This window comes from Penicillium vulpinum (assembly GCF_028829585.1).
Source record: "Penicillium vulpinum strain IBT 29486 chromosome Unknown utg000004l_segment0_segment0, whole genome shotgun sequence".
Classification (NCBI taxonomy): Eukaryota; Fungi; Ascomycota; class Eurotiomycetes; order Eurotiales; family Aspergillaceae; genus Penicillium; species Penicillium vulpinum.
The window spans coordinates 4,381,770-4,396,700 of NW_026643244.1; the positions used below are offsets into that span (position 1 = coordinate 4,381,770).

General features: G+C 46.1%; 5 protein-coding genes across 5 annotated transcripts; 3 read left to right on the forward strand and 2 right to left on the reverse strand.

Annotated features, from left to right (window-relative positions):
• Positions 1–2,788: 2,788 nt before the first annotated feature.
• N7479_010166 (gamma-glutamylcyclotransferase family protein) lies at positions 2,789–3,514 on the forward strand (the record flags this gene model as incomplete). The annotated part of the gene is made up of 1 exon (XM_057257859.1): positions 2,789–3,514. The coding sequence occupies one exon, from the start codon at positions 2,789–2,791 to the stop codon at positions 3,512–3,514; it is 726 nt and encodes a 241-aa protein (XP_057105317.1).
• A 414-nt stretch (positions 3,515–3,928) lies between these two features.
• N7479_010167 (adenine phosphoribosyltransferase APT1) lies at positions 3,929–4,595 on the reverse strand (the record flags this gene model as incomplete). Its single annotated transcript, XM_057257860.1, has 2 exons — positions 3,929–4,074; positions 4,130–4,595. 2 exons carry the CDS (start codon positions 4,593–4,595, stop codon positions 3,929–3,931), a joined length of 612 nt encoding a protein of 203 aa, XP_057105318.1.
• Positions 4,596–6,641: 2,046 nt separating this feature from the next.
• On the forward strand, positions 6,642–8,536 carry N7479_010168 (uncharacterized protein; the record flags this gene model as incomplete). The annotated part of the gene is made up of 2 exons (XM_057257861.1): positions 6,642–6,794; positions 6,980–8,536. 2 exons carry the CDS (start codon positions 6,642–6,644, stop codon positions 8,534–8,536), a joined length of 1,710 nt encoding a protein of 569 aa, XP_057105319.1.
• Positions 8,537–8,927: 391 nt separating this feature from the next.
• On the forward strand, positions 8,928–9,686 carry N7479_010169 (YjgF/Yer057p/UK114 family; the record flags this gene model as incomplete). The annotated part of the gene is made up of 4 exons (XM_057257862.1): positions 8,928–8,973; positions 9,090–9,103; positions 9,254–9,427; positions 9,540–9,686. The coding sequence occupies 4 exons, from the start codon at positions 8,928–8,930 to the stop codon at positions 9,684–9,686; spliced, it is 381 nt and encodes a 126-aa protein (XP_057105320.1).
• Positions 9,687–10,046: 360 nt separating this feature from the next.
• On the reverse strand, positions 10,047–14,274 carry N7479_010170 (C2 domain protein; the record flags this gene model as incomplete). The annotated part of the gene is made up of 4 exons (XM_057257863.1): positions 10,047–11,531; positions 11,586–12,054; positions 12,110–12,295; positions 12,377–14,274. The coding sequence occupies 4 exons, from the start codon at positions 14,272–14,274 to the stop codon at positions 10,047–10,049; spliced, it is 4,038 nt and encodes a 1,345-aa protein (XP_057105321.1).
• Between the last annotated feature and the right edge of the window lie 657 nt (positions 14,275–14,931).

Below are 14,931 nucleotides of genomic sequence, written 5' to 3' on the forward strand. Positions count from 1 at the left end.
GACTTCAAAGAAGTAGGGCTCTGTATGTTTTAGAGAGAACAATGAGTTCTCATGTTTATCCCACCCTACAAATGCCATTCCAGCATCGCTAAAGAACTACTTGGGTCATTTCCTGGGGTTGCCAAGTGAATAGGTAGGAAATCCCGTCTTCCTCTTATCCATTTCCATGGGAAAATGGAACTTGTAGACGTTCTGCACGCATCAATCGGGTGATTGTTGGCTTAACCCAAGGAAAGTCACAATTTCAACTTTAGCATGGTGACTAATGACTTCGCACTGGTGCGACAATTGGTAGCCACTACCCTATCGAAGCCCATACCAAAAAAAGCCATCCGGTGGTGAATTTTGGTTTAATCTGAGATCTTCCGCGATGCGGGCTCGGTCTTAAAACGAGATTCTGCAGCAAGGACAAATATCAACAAGACCAGCGTAAGATATATATTGCATTTTAAACAATCTTCGGCATTCAGAGCATTCGTGGGCGGCCTGCTCCCATGCTGAGTGTGGATGAAGGTTCAAGCACTCGATGCAACATTTCCAACGACGGTTTTCTAAACGACGGAGTAACTGGGTTCGATCTCTCAAAACGAGATCGATCTTGCGGCATAGGATATGGTTTTGCCTTGGGAGCAAGTGTTTAGGAAGACTCCGATCCATAGGTTTGGTTTTGAGAGATATGATGAAATGGGCATAGAGACTTTTGCAAGTCAGTGCAAAGCAGACCCGGTCTACTGCTAGTAGACGGTCGAAAATAATCAACAATATCTCTGATGAAAATACCCAGATGGCAAATTCAGGCTCATAGATGGTCGAGGCTGAGAAAGGCTCTTGCAGGGTGGTCATATTGGAGATGTGGAAGGGGAAGAGAGATGTGAGAATTATGAGTGAAGCTATACATATGCACATTGAGGTATAGTACTTCATACTTCCCTAGATATGAATTAGCGGTGGGTACCATGCGTATATTAGCGTCTCGGCTCCCCGAGCTATTATCAAGAATGTTTAGCTGGAGAGAAATAAGGTCTGGTTGGTCACACCGAAGGCTGAAGGCTATGGACGAGGTCTCTCAGAGTAAAAATCGCACTCGTACATGGACTCCTTTCTATGCTCAGACATTCTAGACCCACTAACCCCGATATTTCAAAAATAATACTCTGGTCAAATAGTCAAATATTGTCATTAATTAACAAGAGGCATGCAGAGACTCATAGGGAATTAGTACATGTTTAGTTCGATAGTATTAGACTTGGTTTATTACTGCATCAGTGTATTGTCTTGATTGTATTCAGGTGGAAACCCAATCCCAAGGACAGGGATATCTAATACTAGACCAAGTTAAACCTGTGCTCGTAGATAGCTTTGGATACCGATCACTGAAGTATATTCCATATTCATTATTTATCTAAGCTTGCGCATCACCTACAAGGGGTTAAAAACCGAGCATTTCTCAAGCAAATTATCGTGAATCAGAATTGATAAGCCAATATCTAGAAGCTATTACTCAAATCGAACAAACCCCTAGGTAAATGTGTCAAGTCCTCTATATAACCTTGAAAAAAAAAGCAAATAAAATAAAATATATAAATAAATATATTATACATCAAAATCAAACTTCACTAAATTGTTATCTACCATAGAAAATTTTGGTGTACACATGCATTGGTTAGCATAGAATGCCAGCAGCATCCTTTGTTGGATCGGACGAATAGCCGTGACATGGTCAAATTCAGGCATGGCGGCCCGGCTTAATATCGCTCAGACCCCAAAAGCTGCTGTCGGCTATATATTAGTTCCTTGCGCCCTAAATTGTGTGGATACCACTATTATACGTTGATTCCCTGAAATCACTTTCCCCGGACAGTATGTTGACCATACTGGATCGCTCATTTTAACTCTCCTGATCTCAATGTTATTGGCTATGTTTCCAATACGATGCGCGTCCCCCCTCTTCTTGGCGTTTTGCCTATTGCAACCATCAGTATTATCGAGTTCTGATTGTTTGTTCCAAAGATGATCAAGCTGAGTATATTGCGAGCAAGGAGATATTAGTAGTAAGGTTTATCTTTAGTAATAATTTCGCCATCGCATCGGCCACGGCCATAATCTCTGCCTAAAAAGCTCCATTGGGCTGATCATTTATTAGGTGAATGTTTACACTTCATTCTAGAGAGGTATCACATGTATAACTACAAGACAATGAATGCCCCGCAGGCTAGGACTTTTTGATCAACGGTAGAAGTAATATGTCAAGGCTGGTTCTCGATACATGCCTATGGAGCCATTCGTACTTTGTATAGAGTCAACTCTTAGATCATTTACACGGAGACCTCTGCTATCTCATCGCATAGATGATCATTACGAAACCTCTATATCGCCATCTAACACAGATGATTATCTCTATATGCCAGTTATACGGTGATATCTACAGAACGAATAATAGAGAATATTAATTCACTGGTATAGGACTAGAGTGACTGCCCATGTGGTATACAGGGTTAGCTTATTAGCTCACTAATAACCAAAGTGGCATATATGTATAGCTTCTTATCTTATAATCAAGTATCCAAAAGGGCTTCATTTTCAATATCTGGATAGGATTCTTAGCTAATAGTTCACAAAATACCTTGGAAGAGATATGTAGAACTTGATGGTGCAATCGAAGCTAGACTTCTCCTTACTTCCCTTTACTTCTGACTCATTCCCTTCGACGGGGTACCTCTCATCTCTTTCATCCAAATCCTTTCGTAATTCCACAATGCATATAACCCAATCATCACCATCGGAAACAATGCTTTCCAACGCAACCACCCTCGAACCAGCAGAAAGACACACCAATGCCCTCCCGACACCCACCCCGCCAACCACAAACCCACCCCAATACCCAAAATATCTCTATTTTGCCTACGGCTCCAACCTCTCCCCATCCCAAATGAAATTACGCTGCCGCATAAACCCCGCCCACTCCGCCATCCCACTAGCAATCGCAACCCTCCCAAACTGGCGCTGGCTAATCTGCGAAGCGGGCTACGCAAACGTCCTTCCACGACCGGGTCTGCGCGTCGCGAACCAGGATTCCGAGACAGCACATAAAATTCCCATTTCCGGGTCCGAGGACGCGGTCTACGGTGTTCTTTACCAGATGGATGTTGGTGATGAGGGGATTCTGGATGGCTATGAGGGTGTTGATACATGTGCTGCTGTTGCGAAGCCTGGGGATGGTGTGCCGGTTTCTGTTAGACCTAAGGTGCAGGGAAATGGATCTTATAATAAGTGGTTTGTTGAGGCGGAGGTTGTAAAGTGGTTGGATGGGGCTGAGGGGGTTGGGGCGGGGCTTAGGGATGGAGAGGGGAAGGTGCCGGTTCTAGTTTATGTTGATGAGAACTGTGTTAGGATTGCGGAACCGAAGTGTGAGTATATTGCGAGGATGAACCGGGCTATTCGGGAGTCTGTAAATTTGGGGGTTCCCGTGGGATGGGTCGAGGAGGTTATAAGGAAGTTCATTCCTAAGGAGTAGAATACTGAAATTGAGGCAGATTGATAAGATGGATGCGTTTGTAGGTATATCAAGAATTCCAAGGTTGGTCACGTCAGGTTCAATTGATAGGAAGCTACTCTATTAAGATAAGTAAATGTGATTAGCCAGTCTATACACATATCAAGTTGCATTGATAAAAGCTATTTGTCTATATTGGATATTATCCGGGCAGCTCTGCGCCAACTGTGGCGCGGGTGCCGTCGACCAGCGAAACGAGGCCCCAGACTCGAAGTTCGAGTGAATTGTTTGATTGGGCCCGGGAGGAGCGGGTGACGCTCACCGCAATATCGGGTGTGGTCGGGCTTTTGAAAGGATGGGGTCATTATAATCGGCAGTTGAGATCGTCGCAGAAAGAATGATTTTTTTTTAGAAGGGGGGAAGCGGTGTGTATAATTAAGCCTGGCCAGTCAGGAGAGTGTAAACCGGTGCGGGGAGCTTGTCGCGTCCGTGAAGGAACTCAAGCTCGAGGAGGAAGATGAAACCAAGGAGCTCGCCGCCCATCTTCTGGATCAGCTCACCACCAGCCTTGGCAGAGCCACCTAAAAAATAGTTTATCAGTATGAAGTATCCACCGAGAGATTCTTTATCACATACCAGTAGCAATAATGTCATCAATGACGAGGACCTTCTGGCCGGGCTTAATGGAACCGGCCTGCATCTGGAAGAAATCCTGGCCATACTCCTTCTCGTAGCCCTGGGTCTCACAAGGACCGGGGAGCTTGCCCTGCTTGCGCACAGGGACGAAGCTGGCACCCAGACGCAGCGCCAAGCTGGGGCCCATCAGAAAGCCACGGGCCTCGAGGCCGACAATGACATCGGGCTTCTGGCCACCATAGTTGGCGATGATGTGAAGTTCCAGGGAGCGGATCAGAGCCTCGTGCAAAGTAGGGTCGGCGAAGATGGGCAGGATATCCTCGAACAAAATTCCCGGGGAGGGGAAATCCGGGAACTGGCGCAGAGCGCCGCGCAATCTTACCTTAAGACTGGCGAGTTCGGCGGCGCTGGTGGCATCGGAGGCGGGGAGTCCGACTTTGGAGGCATCTGGGAGAGTGGAGGACATGATGAGGAGGGAAGAAAAGAAGAGAAGAGAGGGGGGGGGGGAGAGGCTTAGAAGTAAAAGGTAAAAGGTAAAAATGAAAAAAAAAGACCAGAAAATCTTTAGGAGAGGGGGGGGGGGAAAATAGGAAAATGGTAAAATTACAGATAAGCAGATAATGGGTTTTTTGCCCCTCAGGTCTAGATTTGTTACTGTTTTGGTTTTTTTTGGGGGTTTTTTTACCTATGTAGTTACTATATATTGTAAGTATATATTCTACATATCATATATTATATTATATTTATGTATATTAAGTGATACATTATGTGCTCATTATCATATGTTATCACATATCAGAATATGATAAATATACTCCATAAGTCTATATCAGGTTCTATACAAAAATCAGCGGTCAGATCACAATTAAAATACTATATAATACTGTGTCACGCAATATTCTTCTAGAAGACAAAACTACATACTATGTACTCTACTAGTAGTATACTAGTATACTATACTCCGTACTCATACAGAATAGTTCTTAGATATGACCCAACCCGGTTCAGATGAGACCCTAATTGATTCCGTAAACTTAGTGCTCAGTCCCCCTCAATCGTCAGGGACAAATTGTGTCGCAAACTGATACTTCTTCGTCATCCCTTCCCAAAAGCCTAGACCGTTGAATTACCTGAAGTGTATGGTTACTTTATAGAGACCCAGAGGATAAGCAGAACCCGAGAAACTAAGAACTACACTATTAAGGGATCCTCATAAATGACTCACCCTGGATTTAGCATCGCATTGGATCAGACCATTTCAACGGATATACACCGGACCTGTAGCTTTGACACATCGTACAGCCAGTACACCTAACCCCGACCAATGGAATGTCTCAAGCCACGACGTGATCTGAAACTCATCACAGTCGCTTTACTGGAAACAGACATGCGTGCTGCATACCGGGATGTCTGTTGTGCAGATAGTGGGGGGCATTTGTCCGTTGTCCGTGTACTCGCATAATAATCCGCCCCTCGTTTTAAAGGGGGAGAGCAAAAGTACGAGGATTAAAAATATTTAAAATAAAAAAAACACTAGAAAAACATCATCAAAATTATATACATCACGTCTGTACTCCGTACTCCGTATTTCAATAGGAAACTAAATAAATTAATTTAATAAAAAAGAAAAAGAAATCTCAGGTTGGGTTTTTAGGAATAGCCGAACGCGGGGGTCGAACCCGCAGCCTTAAGATTAAGAGTCTTACGCTCTACCGATTGAGCTAGCCCGGCTGGGCTGTTGAAGGGGTTTCTTTTTAGCGAGACATAATCCTAAAACAATCACCTGGAGTTGAATTAAAAATTACTCAGAAGTGAGACTAAAATTATTGTGTAGGAATTATATTTTAATGTTTCTGGTTAATTTTATCATCTATCTTTGTTACCGATGTCATTTTTCCTTTTCATTATATGCCTTGCCTTGGCCCTATACAAGTATATATATAGATGATAATATATATACACACACCAATCGACAGGCGTCGGCTTTACGATTTCCTTTCAAGTTATAATCGTACTCGCTCGCCTATACTATGCATCACATATAAACATGAGTAAATACTGAAAAGCATCAAATCAATAACATGTTCATTTGAAGTAATATCCCCTGGATACCTCTCAAGTGGGCAGGTTGACTGTACTGACTCATTGTCTTACAATTATACTCTACCCGACACTACAAACTCTCATCATTCATAACCCTAGTCAACTGTCATCTGAATGTACCTGCATCTAGATACTCTATTATATGTTGAACAAGGGAGAATCGATGTATTTCCAAGCCCCCTAGGTGTGTTGTACATCAAAGTATACTCGGCCTCGGCCCAAGCCTAAAACGGATAGTCCCTCACATGATCCGCACAGACCATCTCGCTTCAAGTTTTTCCGGTGTCGACCCATCGCTATAAATCTGCCTGTTTTCTTCTTTCCCATCTCTCATGCTTTTGAAGTTTGAGCCTCCACAGGCCACTTCCATCTCAGATGAATTCTTTCTGATACTGTAATACATTTGCTCATGTCACCTGCCGTGATTGCCGAGATGCAGCCGGATCATCATGACCAGCTCGAGGCCGTCGGCAAAGCCTTCGATGCACTCCTACTAACCGTGTACCAGCTGACACATAGACAAAATGAGCTGTTACAGCACATGGATAATGTCTTCAAAGAGGTAAATAGCACACTACATCCTCCCTTCTGCCCCCGCATCCTGGTCTCGCATGACGAAGAAAAGCTCTAGATCAGGAGTCACTTTTGTGGCGATGACGGATTAACATGTATTATCTGATTGAGACTATGACTGCCTTGCTGTTATGCATTTGACAAGATGAACATTGCTAACTTTGTATCTTGTAGTACACAAATGTGATAGAAATTCTGCCTCCTCAAGATAGACATCATGCACAAGACGTTCAATTCAAGCTGTTCGCTCAGCAAGAAGAATATCGTCAGGGCCTCGTACACAGCAAGCCTCGAGTGGAGGAACAACCGTTGAATTCCATGGATGTAATCAAGACTCTCGTTTCACATCAAAATGTAGACGAAAATACTTTATCGGCCATCAAGAATGGAGTTAAAGGGTGCAAACATCTGCTCCGTTCTCAAGATAGCCCCTCCCAAATATCCTCCAACTCGTGCATCCTCGCGCAAGCACCGGCTCCAGTAATCGCGCTGGAGAAGGACTTCACAACGAATGGCACCCAGGGAAATCTTCATTGCCCCTTCTCCAAACCGAATAAGATGCAGAGCACAAATGGCAGCGAGGCCCCCAGTGGGAGAAACTCTGCCCCGAAGATCCAGATCGAAGCTACCTGTGGCCACGAGCATCTGGATCCTATCAAGGCTGAACAAGACGAACGACGCTCTAGCCACACCCCATCAGCTCCGTCATCAAAAGGAGCGTGCCCCGTCTCCCGATGCCCAATCCGATTTCTAGATCAACACTCCCCAGAAGAAATCGCCGAATACGTTGAACGACACAAACATGAGATCCCCCGCAGCCACGCAATTTGCGTCAATCGCTATCAGCGAAACCCACGGGATATGAGACAATTGGATGCAAAATACGGCGGCCTGACCAGTATGATCGCTGGCCTAGGCGTCAAGCACCAAGCCTTCCTGCCTGACCGTCAGACCAACGGCGAAGGCCACTCCTCGCATTCTGTGTCGACTGAACGTGTTGAGAAATGGGCCGACAACGTGGATCCCAATACGCCCAGTGCCGAGATCGAGAAGGAGAACGAGAACGAAGAGGATAACGAGGATGATAACCGCCAGAGTCACTTCGACCGTCCCCTCCGTGAAGTCCGCGTGGGTGAATCCCCAAGCAGGCCTTGGGGAATTTCAGTGCCTGTCACACATCTACCTCTCGCCTCAGCGCCTTTATCTGGCTCGGCGTCTATTCCTACTATATTCTCTGACCCTCAAACCGACAAACCTAATAAAGCCGCCAATACAAACTTCCTCGATGATAAACCTGCTCACGGCTGTCCATTCGGCCACGGTAAACCAAAGCCCGAAGTCCCAAAGCCTGAAACGGAAACAACTGGGGGCGGTGAAAGTCCCAAGGACAAAAATGTTATTACCCAAGAGAAACCTGGTTGTCCATTCGGCTACAGCAAATCAAAGGCTGAAGTTTCAAAGCCTGAAACCGAGCCCCCCTGGACTGGTGACTGGCCTAAGACCTGGCCTAAGGATCAGGACGTCATAGCTAAAGCACCTGCTCCTGCTCCCCAGGTCGCTTCTCACGCTCCAACTGCTCCTGTGAGCAAGGACTCGACTACGAAACCCGGCATCCCCTCAATATTCTCAACCCCTTCCCACATCACTTTCAATGGTCCCCTCTTCTTCGGGTATTCCGCCGAGGAGACTGCCAATTTATTACAGCAGTTCGGCAACCTGGGCAAATCATGACCACGAAGAATCTTCTTTTGTACAGTATGTTCATGGAAGGCGCAAGACATCTAACGCATCACGACGAAACGACATGAATTTTTTTTTAAGCAAGTATTGTCACTATATTAGCCCAATTGAATCCCATTTTCATACAAATTTCAATGTGAGATCTATAACATTTCGACGCTAGAATAACAAAATTTCGAATGTAAAGTAAGAAAAAGAACCACTCCATCGGGGAGCATTGACACTCTCCGAGGGAAACTCGCAGAGCGGGGCACCTTCGTTATCATCACGACCTTCCCATATATAACTTCCTCTTTCCCCGATGCTGCGAACTACTTCTCGTCTTCTATCTCTATCCAGAACCTTTCATCCTTCAATTCAACCCCAATCCCATTCCCCCATAATGTCTGCCAACATGTCCATCATCTCCGCTAAGGATGCCTGCCCTCGTAAGTCAACTCCCGCCATGAGTCCTCCTCTGCTTCTTAGACAACGAAAGCACATTCAATCCAGGAAAATGAACCAAAACAAACAAAGAATAATAGCTAACTCGCATCTATTATAGCTGCCGGCCCCTACGTACGTCGTCCTTCCCTCAATCTACATCTACAGCTTAATTTACCTCGATAGCGACCCCTCCACCCCGGAACAATCCACTCCGAGACACCCATTCCACACTTACACACATCGTACAAACTGTAAAAGAATCAGCTAACAAACCAATTACAGTCTCAGGCCATCCGCGCCAACGGCCAGATCTTCGTCTCCGGCCAGATCCCTGCCGACGCCTCCGCGAACTTGATCGAGGGTAACATCGGCGAGAAGACCCAGGTTTGCTGCGATAACATCAAGGCTATTCTGACCGCCGCTGGCTCCGATGTGAGTAAGATTGTGAAGGTCAATGTAAGTGTCCCCTCCCGGCTTTGCTATTGTGGTGTTTCTGGTTTTGGCCTTGCCAGGGAGAAGTATACGCAAGTTATGAGAAGGGCTTTGCTGATATTGATTTCTTTCTCAGGTCTTCCTGACTGATATGGCCAACTTCGCCGAGATGAACGCTACTTACGAGAAGTTCTTCGTTCACAAGCCTGCTCGTAGCTGTGTTGCTGTTCACCAGCTGCCTAAGGGTGTGCCTGTTGAGATTGAGTGCATTGCTCTGGAATAGATTAAGGAATCTATTTAATTTCGGTATTACTTCTATTTGAGGCAATAAAAACAATGTAATATTTTACAATAATAATGAGAATGAATTCGGATTATTTTGTGAAATCCTCGCGGAGACCTTCATCTTGATTAGTTCCATTTCTGATCTCATTTCCCTCAAGAAACATACATGCGCGAGTACAAGCAGATGCCAAATTGGGAATCATAAGAGTTGAGGGTCCATGCGTAATGAGACAGGATGCAGGAGACGAAGGAAATAGAGAACAGAGAAAAAAACACAACATTGCTGACTTGATGTATAAAGGAAAATAGGAAACATAAAGAGTCAACAGGTAGAAGAGATTGCTCGACAGGTGCATATTCACCTACCGCGGGGGATGGTACCGCTCATGCGGCTTCCAGCACCGGCCATCAGACTCTGTTTCACGATAGCGTCGGCAGCAGCAGCAGCGGCAAGTCTTTCCTTCTGACGGCTACGGTCGCGGAGATAACCGGCCGCTTCGGGGCGCATGCGAAGAATGCGCAGGATCATATCATCGTTGGGATCAGCCTGCGCCTCCCGCCGCTTCTCTTCCTTGGCCTTCTTCATAGTGCCTAGGTTGCGGGAAAGCATGATACTCTTGGCGCGACGGGCAGCGGGAAGACCCAAGCCGCCGTGGCTGGCACCTGTGGCACCGAGGTGGGCAGGTGCGGAAGTGCGATTGCGGTTCGCTTGTTGGCGGTTGACAGTCGCCGAGGCCATGCGTTCGGAGGTGCGAATGAGGTGCTCCGTTGGTTCGAAGTAGAAGAAATTCAGAGACTGGATTTCGTGATATTTGGGTGATTTCAGGATATCGATTGGGACACCGTTTGCTTCACCGGTTTCGTCGTCAATCGCATGGAAGAAGCTCAATAGTAGCACGAGCCAGCGTGATACGATGTCGACTTCCTGGATGGTTAATGGCTTCTGATGGGACGGCTTATCCGACAGAGGTGGTACGAGTAGGCTCTCGATAGTAGCGAGCACTTCCTTCCATAGACGGGCCATCACCATCTTCATAGCTTCGGGTGTGAGGGTTTTGTTCATGATGGCGAAGTTGTCATTGAAGTAATTAAACAGAGGAGTCAGTGCATTTTCGACGTCTGCCGGTGTGGGTCCGGCAGGGGCTGGCTGCGCTCGGTTGCGATTCAAGAAGCTCGAGACACTAGATATACTGAGTCCGCGAGAGAGTAGAGATTTTAGTGTGCGCCGGGAAAGGCAGTGACTGATGTACGCCGAAAGCTTCTCTGTGATCTTCCGAGTCATATCCCTTTCAGTTCGTTTGAGCGTACGGAAAGCCTTGCCGAAGTAGAACTGGATGTCATCTCGCTCGCCTTCCATACTAACTCGGAGTAGAAGCCGACCCTGAGTATCCAGGTCGAGCCAATATTCTCTTGGCAAAAAGTCACTGAAGTGAACAGGATCTAACTTGATCGACGTGCGACCAACGTAGTCGTGATCGCCCACCGCATCCCAGTCCCAGATGGTAGCAATGATATTCAGAGGGCCTTGTGTAGTTAGATCCACTGCATCCTCCCACCGCGGATTAAGATTATTGTAGATGATGCGAGTTTTAGCGATTCTTTTCTGATATTCGTCCGTCAAGACGACATATGGATCGCTACCACCACCAATATCGCATGCTTTCAAGTCCTCTGCTTCCACTACCTTGATTGTAAAGACATAGGTGGTAGACTTGCGGACCTTCTTGAGCTGCGGTGGGGTATTTCTTGCAATGACTTCGGCGCACGCATCAACGTTGATATCATTTTCGAGTTTGTCGAGTTGAGCAAGTGCATACTCAATATTGTTCAGTTTCACCAGTGACTATGGGAAATGTTAGCTGCAATATGTACCCAGTTGAAATACATAAGAACATACCTCAGAAGAGAATTGGAAGGGCTCAATTTTATCCTTATTTGTCCAGGTGTCTTTGGCGAACTGCATTAGTTTTTCCTGGGTGGTTTGATTCAATGCTGCCTCCTGCTCAGGTGTGAGACGATCCATCTCCCGCGCGAACATCTTCTCTAAGGAGTCGCAGTACGTTGCCACACCTTTCCCAATTGAATTAGAGAGATGCGTCATGAACTTCGCATATTGAAGATCATCATCCCACTCTAGTTGTACCATATTTTCAACAACTTGGTTGAAAGATCGGAAAATATCAATAACCGATACACTGTGACGATCGTCCTCAGGCGCGAGCTCTGTCGCTCCATCTGCACGAACGGTGAATGCATCTTGCCTTGTAGCTTGGTTGACCCAATCCATGACCTTTTGGTCAGTCAGGCGAAGCCATCTCCAGACAAAGTCCTGAAGGAGACTCTCCACATGGAATGGGAATGGAGCACTAAGATAAGTTAGCTGATTTCATAGGAACAGCAGGGGAGTCTAGGAGAGCTTACTCCTCATGAGTGTTATGGAATACCCGTCTGATAGTTGCAAGCTGCTTATATAGGTCGAAGCCATCTTCAATAGCGATCTCCTCGCCTCTCGCTTTTGCCTGCTCGAGAATCCTAATGATCATTTCATGTGCATCCTCAGCGAACATAGGAAGAACGTTGTGGCACAAGGTGGTATAGGGATTTACACTATTTGTAAGTTAGGGACTAATCGACTAGATAGACGAGAAGAGAAAAACAAAGAAAAAAAAAAAGAGAAAAAAAACTCACCCCATGATCTCCGGGTTATTGCGGTAGCGTTTCTGGATCTTTAGTGCAAGCTTCGAGATTGCATCTCCAAGCTGAATGACATGGTCGGGATCCCAAGCCTCTTGTTCCACGGGGATTAGCTGGCTAAGGAGGGTTTGATACTTCATTGTTGCTTTTTGGGCAAGTCCTTCTTGCACATACGTGCTGAATCGGTCGATGTCTTCAGGGTCCTCAATATAGTTGGGATCCATCTGGACGTGGGTATCAAGAACGTACATAACTGGGCCGAGAGGGCGTGGCTTTGCCTCAAAGCAGTCCATCATAGCCTCATATAGCTCCCGGAGCAAAGCTTCATGAAGTTTAGACAGCAGAATTTGCATCACTTCATGATCATGTACGGTCCATCGTTGCCGATCAAAGACCGTGGAAGCCACAAAACTACTGCGTTTGCGGTTCTCGCCCGAAGGCATTTCTTTCACAAAAGTAAACGCCGAGTCAAGAGTAGTTAGATCAATTTCATTGTCGACAAATTTAGTCTGAGCCACCTCAAGGAACAGCACGACCCGAGAGAAGGTTGGAATCCGCCAGCGGAGACATATCTCATTAAGCATTTCCGTAGACTGCTTTGAAAGCAGTTTCATTGAAGGCACGTCAGATGTGGCCTGCGTAGCTTCAAGCTCCCGGTCTCGCAGATCATGGCTCAAGGTCTGGGACAAGATGTATTTGTACAAAGACCTAGGGTCAGACGGTATGAATGTATATGTATCGGATTCATCTGACTCTTCTAGAGAAAGCCCACTTAAATCAACAGGCTGATCAATGACATAAGATGTCCTTGACAAGTCGGGATTCTCATGTGGACTAGAATTAAACTGAGGAAGAGACCCAGGAGTGCTTTTAGCCAGTTCGGGATTGGACTGCACGATTGCGAGCATCATCTGTGAAAGATCAGGACCTTCGCTCTTTTTCCAGCCATCATAACTCTCATCCGACTCAAAATCATCTCTTGACAATGTTTTATGTGTCTGGAGATTTAGGTGGGCTTGATAGGTCTTTAGGTCCTGCAGAGCCGCCTTTTCGGTCCATATGGATTTGTGTTTATCGATTTCGGATTGTGCTTGGGATGTGGTCATCCCAAAGATCTTGGCCACATGTTGTACCAGGGGCATATCCTTCACATTATAACTCAATGCACCAACACTCTCTGTCGCAGACGTAGGCCCATTCGTCTGCATGAGGTCCTGATCTTGTAGGAGAAGCTTGTTTTCTAGCACCGTCAATCGATTGGCTAATTCTGGGCGATCCTTGGACCACTCGTGATCTTTCAAGGTCAGCGCAAGGAGTCGGACAAAAAGCGCAACGTGCCGATCCACCATAAGTTTCCAGCTGTCATCGTCGTGCTCTTTGCCCTTGCCCAGCTCTTTGACTGCATTGGAGTAGAAAATCAAGAGCAGATCTTCAGCTCGTCGGTCCTTCTCCATGCGTTTCCGGAACGAGTCCTCCTTCAGAACATTGAGGAAGACAGCAAATGTGCGTACCACTAGGTGATCTTGGTATTCCTTTCTTTTCTCCTTTCCCATCAACACAGCCGTCAACCGCTTCTCCAGCTCGGACAAGAAGCCATGGGGAACCCTGGTGCTTTTAGAGTCCCTGACTAAGGAGAAATCGCTCATCAAGTCATGAATGGAGGTGGATGATCGTTTTGGCCGCGCCAGCGCGACAGGGGCATTTTGGATGCGACGAGAACGAGGGTGGAGGAGATAGGCGAGGTAGGCGACCCGAATGGCATGGCTGTATGCAACGTTGGCGTTCAAAGGGCGGCGGCGCGATGTAGAGGGGTTGCGCGAATGGCGACCCTCATTTTGGAGGCTGTTAATCCGTCGGTTGACTCCTCGGGATTGGCTAGATGCTGTCGACATGGAGTTCTCAATTAAATTCGTGTAGCGTTAGGAGGTGACAGATAGCGCGGGAACATGGAGAAAAATGGGGAAGTCCAGCACCTGGAAGAAGCTTTTCAAATGACTTTTCTTCTTCTTTAAGACCGAAGTGGAAAGCCGTCACAAAGCTGGAGGGGTGTGGATTGTTTATTGAAGGGGATAGGGAGGGGGGAGGTGAAACAAAAGCTACCGAACCAACTGACGTATAGGCATCCCGCCTAAAAATAATGCTATGTACTATTTACTGTCTGACTGTGATCTGGAGTTGTTATCAAGATTTTTCCCCCTCTAATTTTCCTTCTATATACCAAGTGCTTATTGTATAGTGTTAGCAGGGAGACCTGCTACTTGTTTTTCCTGAAGTAAAGCGGCAAGGGTGTCGTGGTTAGTATTTGGGATGATAATACCGACATTCAGTCAAAGCATACATCAACAAAGGCATCTAAAAGAATATCTCAAAGACACCCAAAAGGATATCTAAGAGGATCCCCAAAAGGCATCTAAAAGGACAACTCAAACGGGCATCATAGTGTTGTCCCAAATATAAAACGTCCATAGGTACGTGATATAAACGGATCAATGCGATATATATCGCATGGCACATACGACAAACACAAAAGTATTTTTAATCCAAATTCA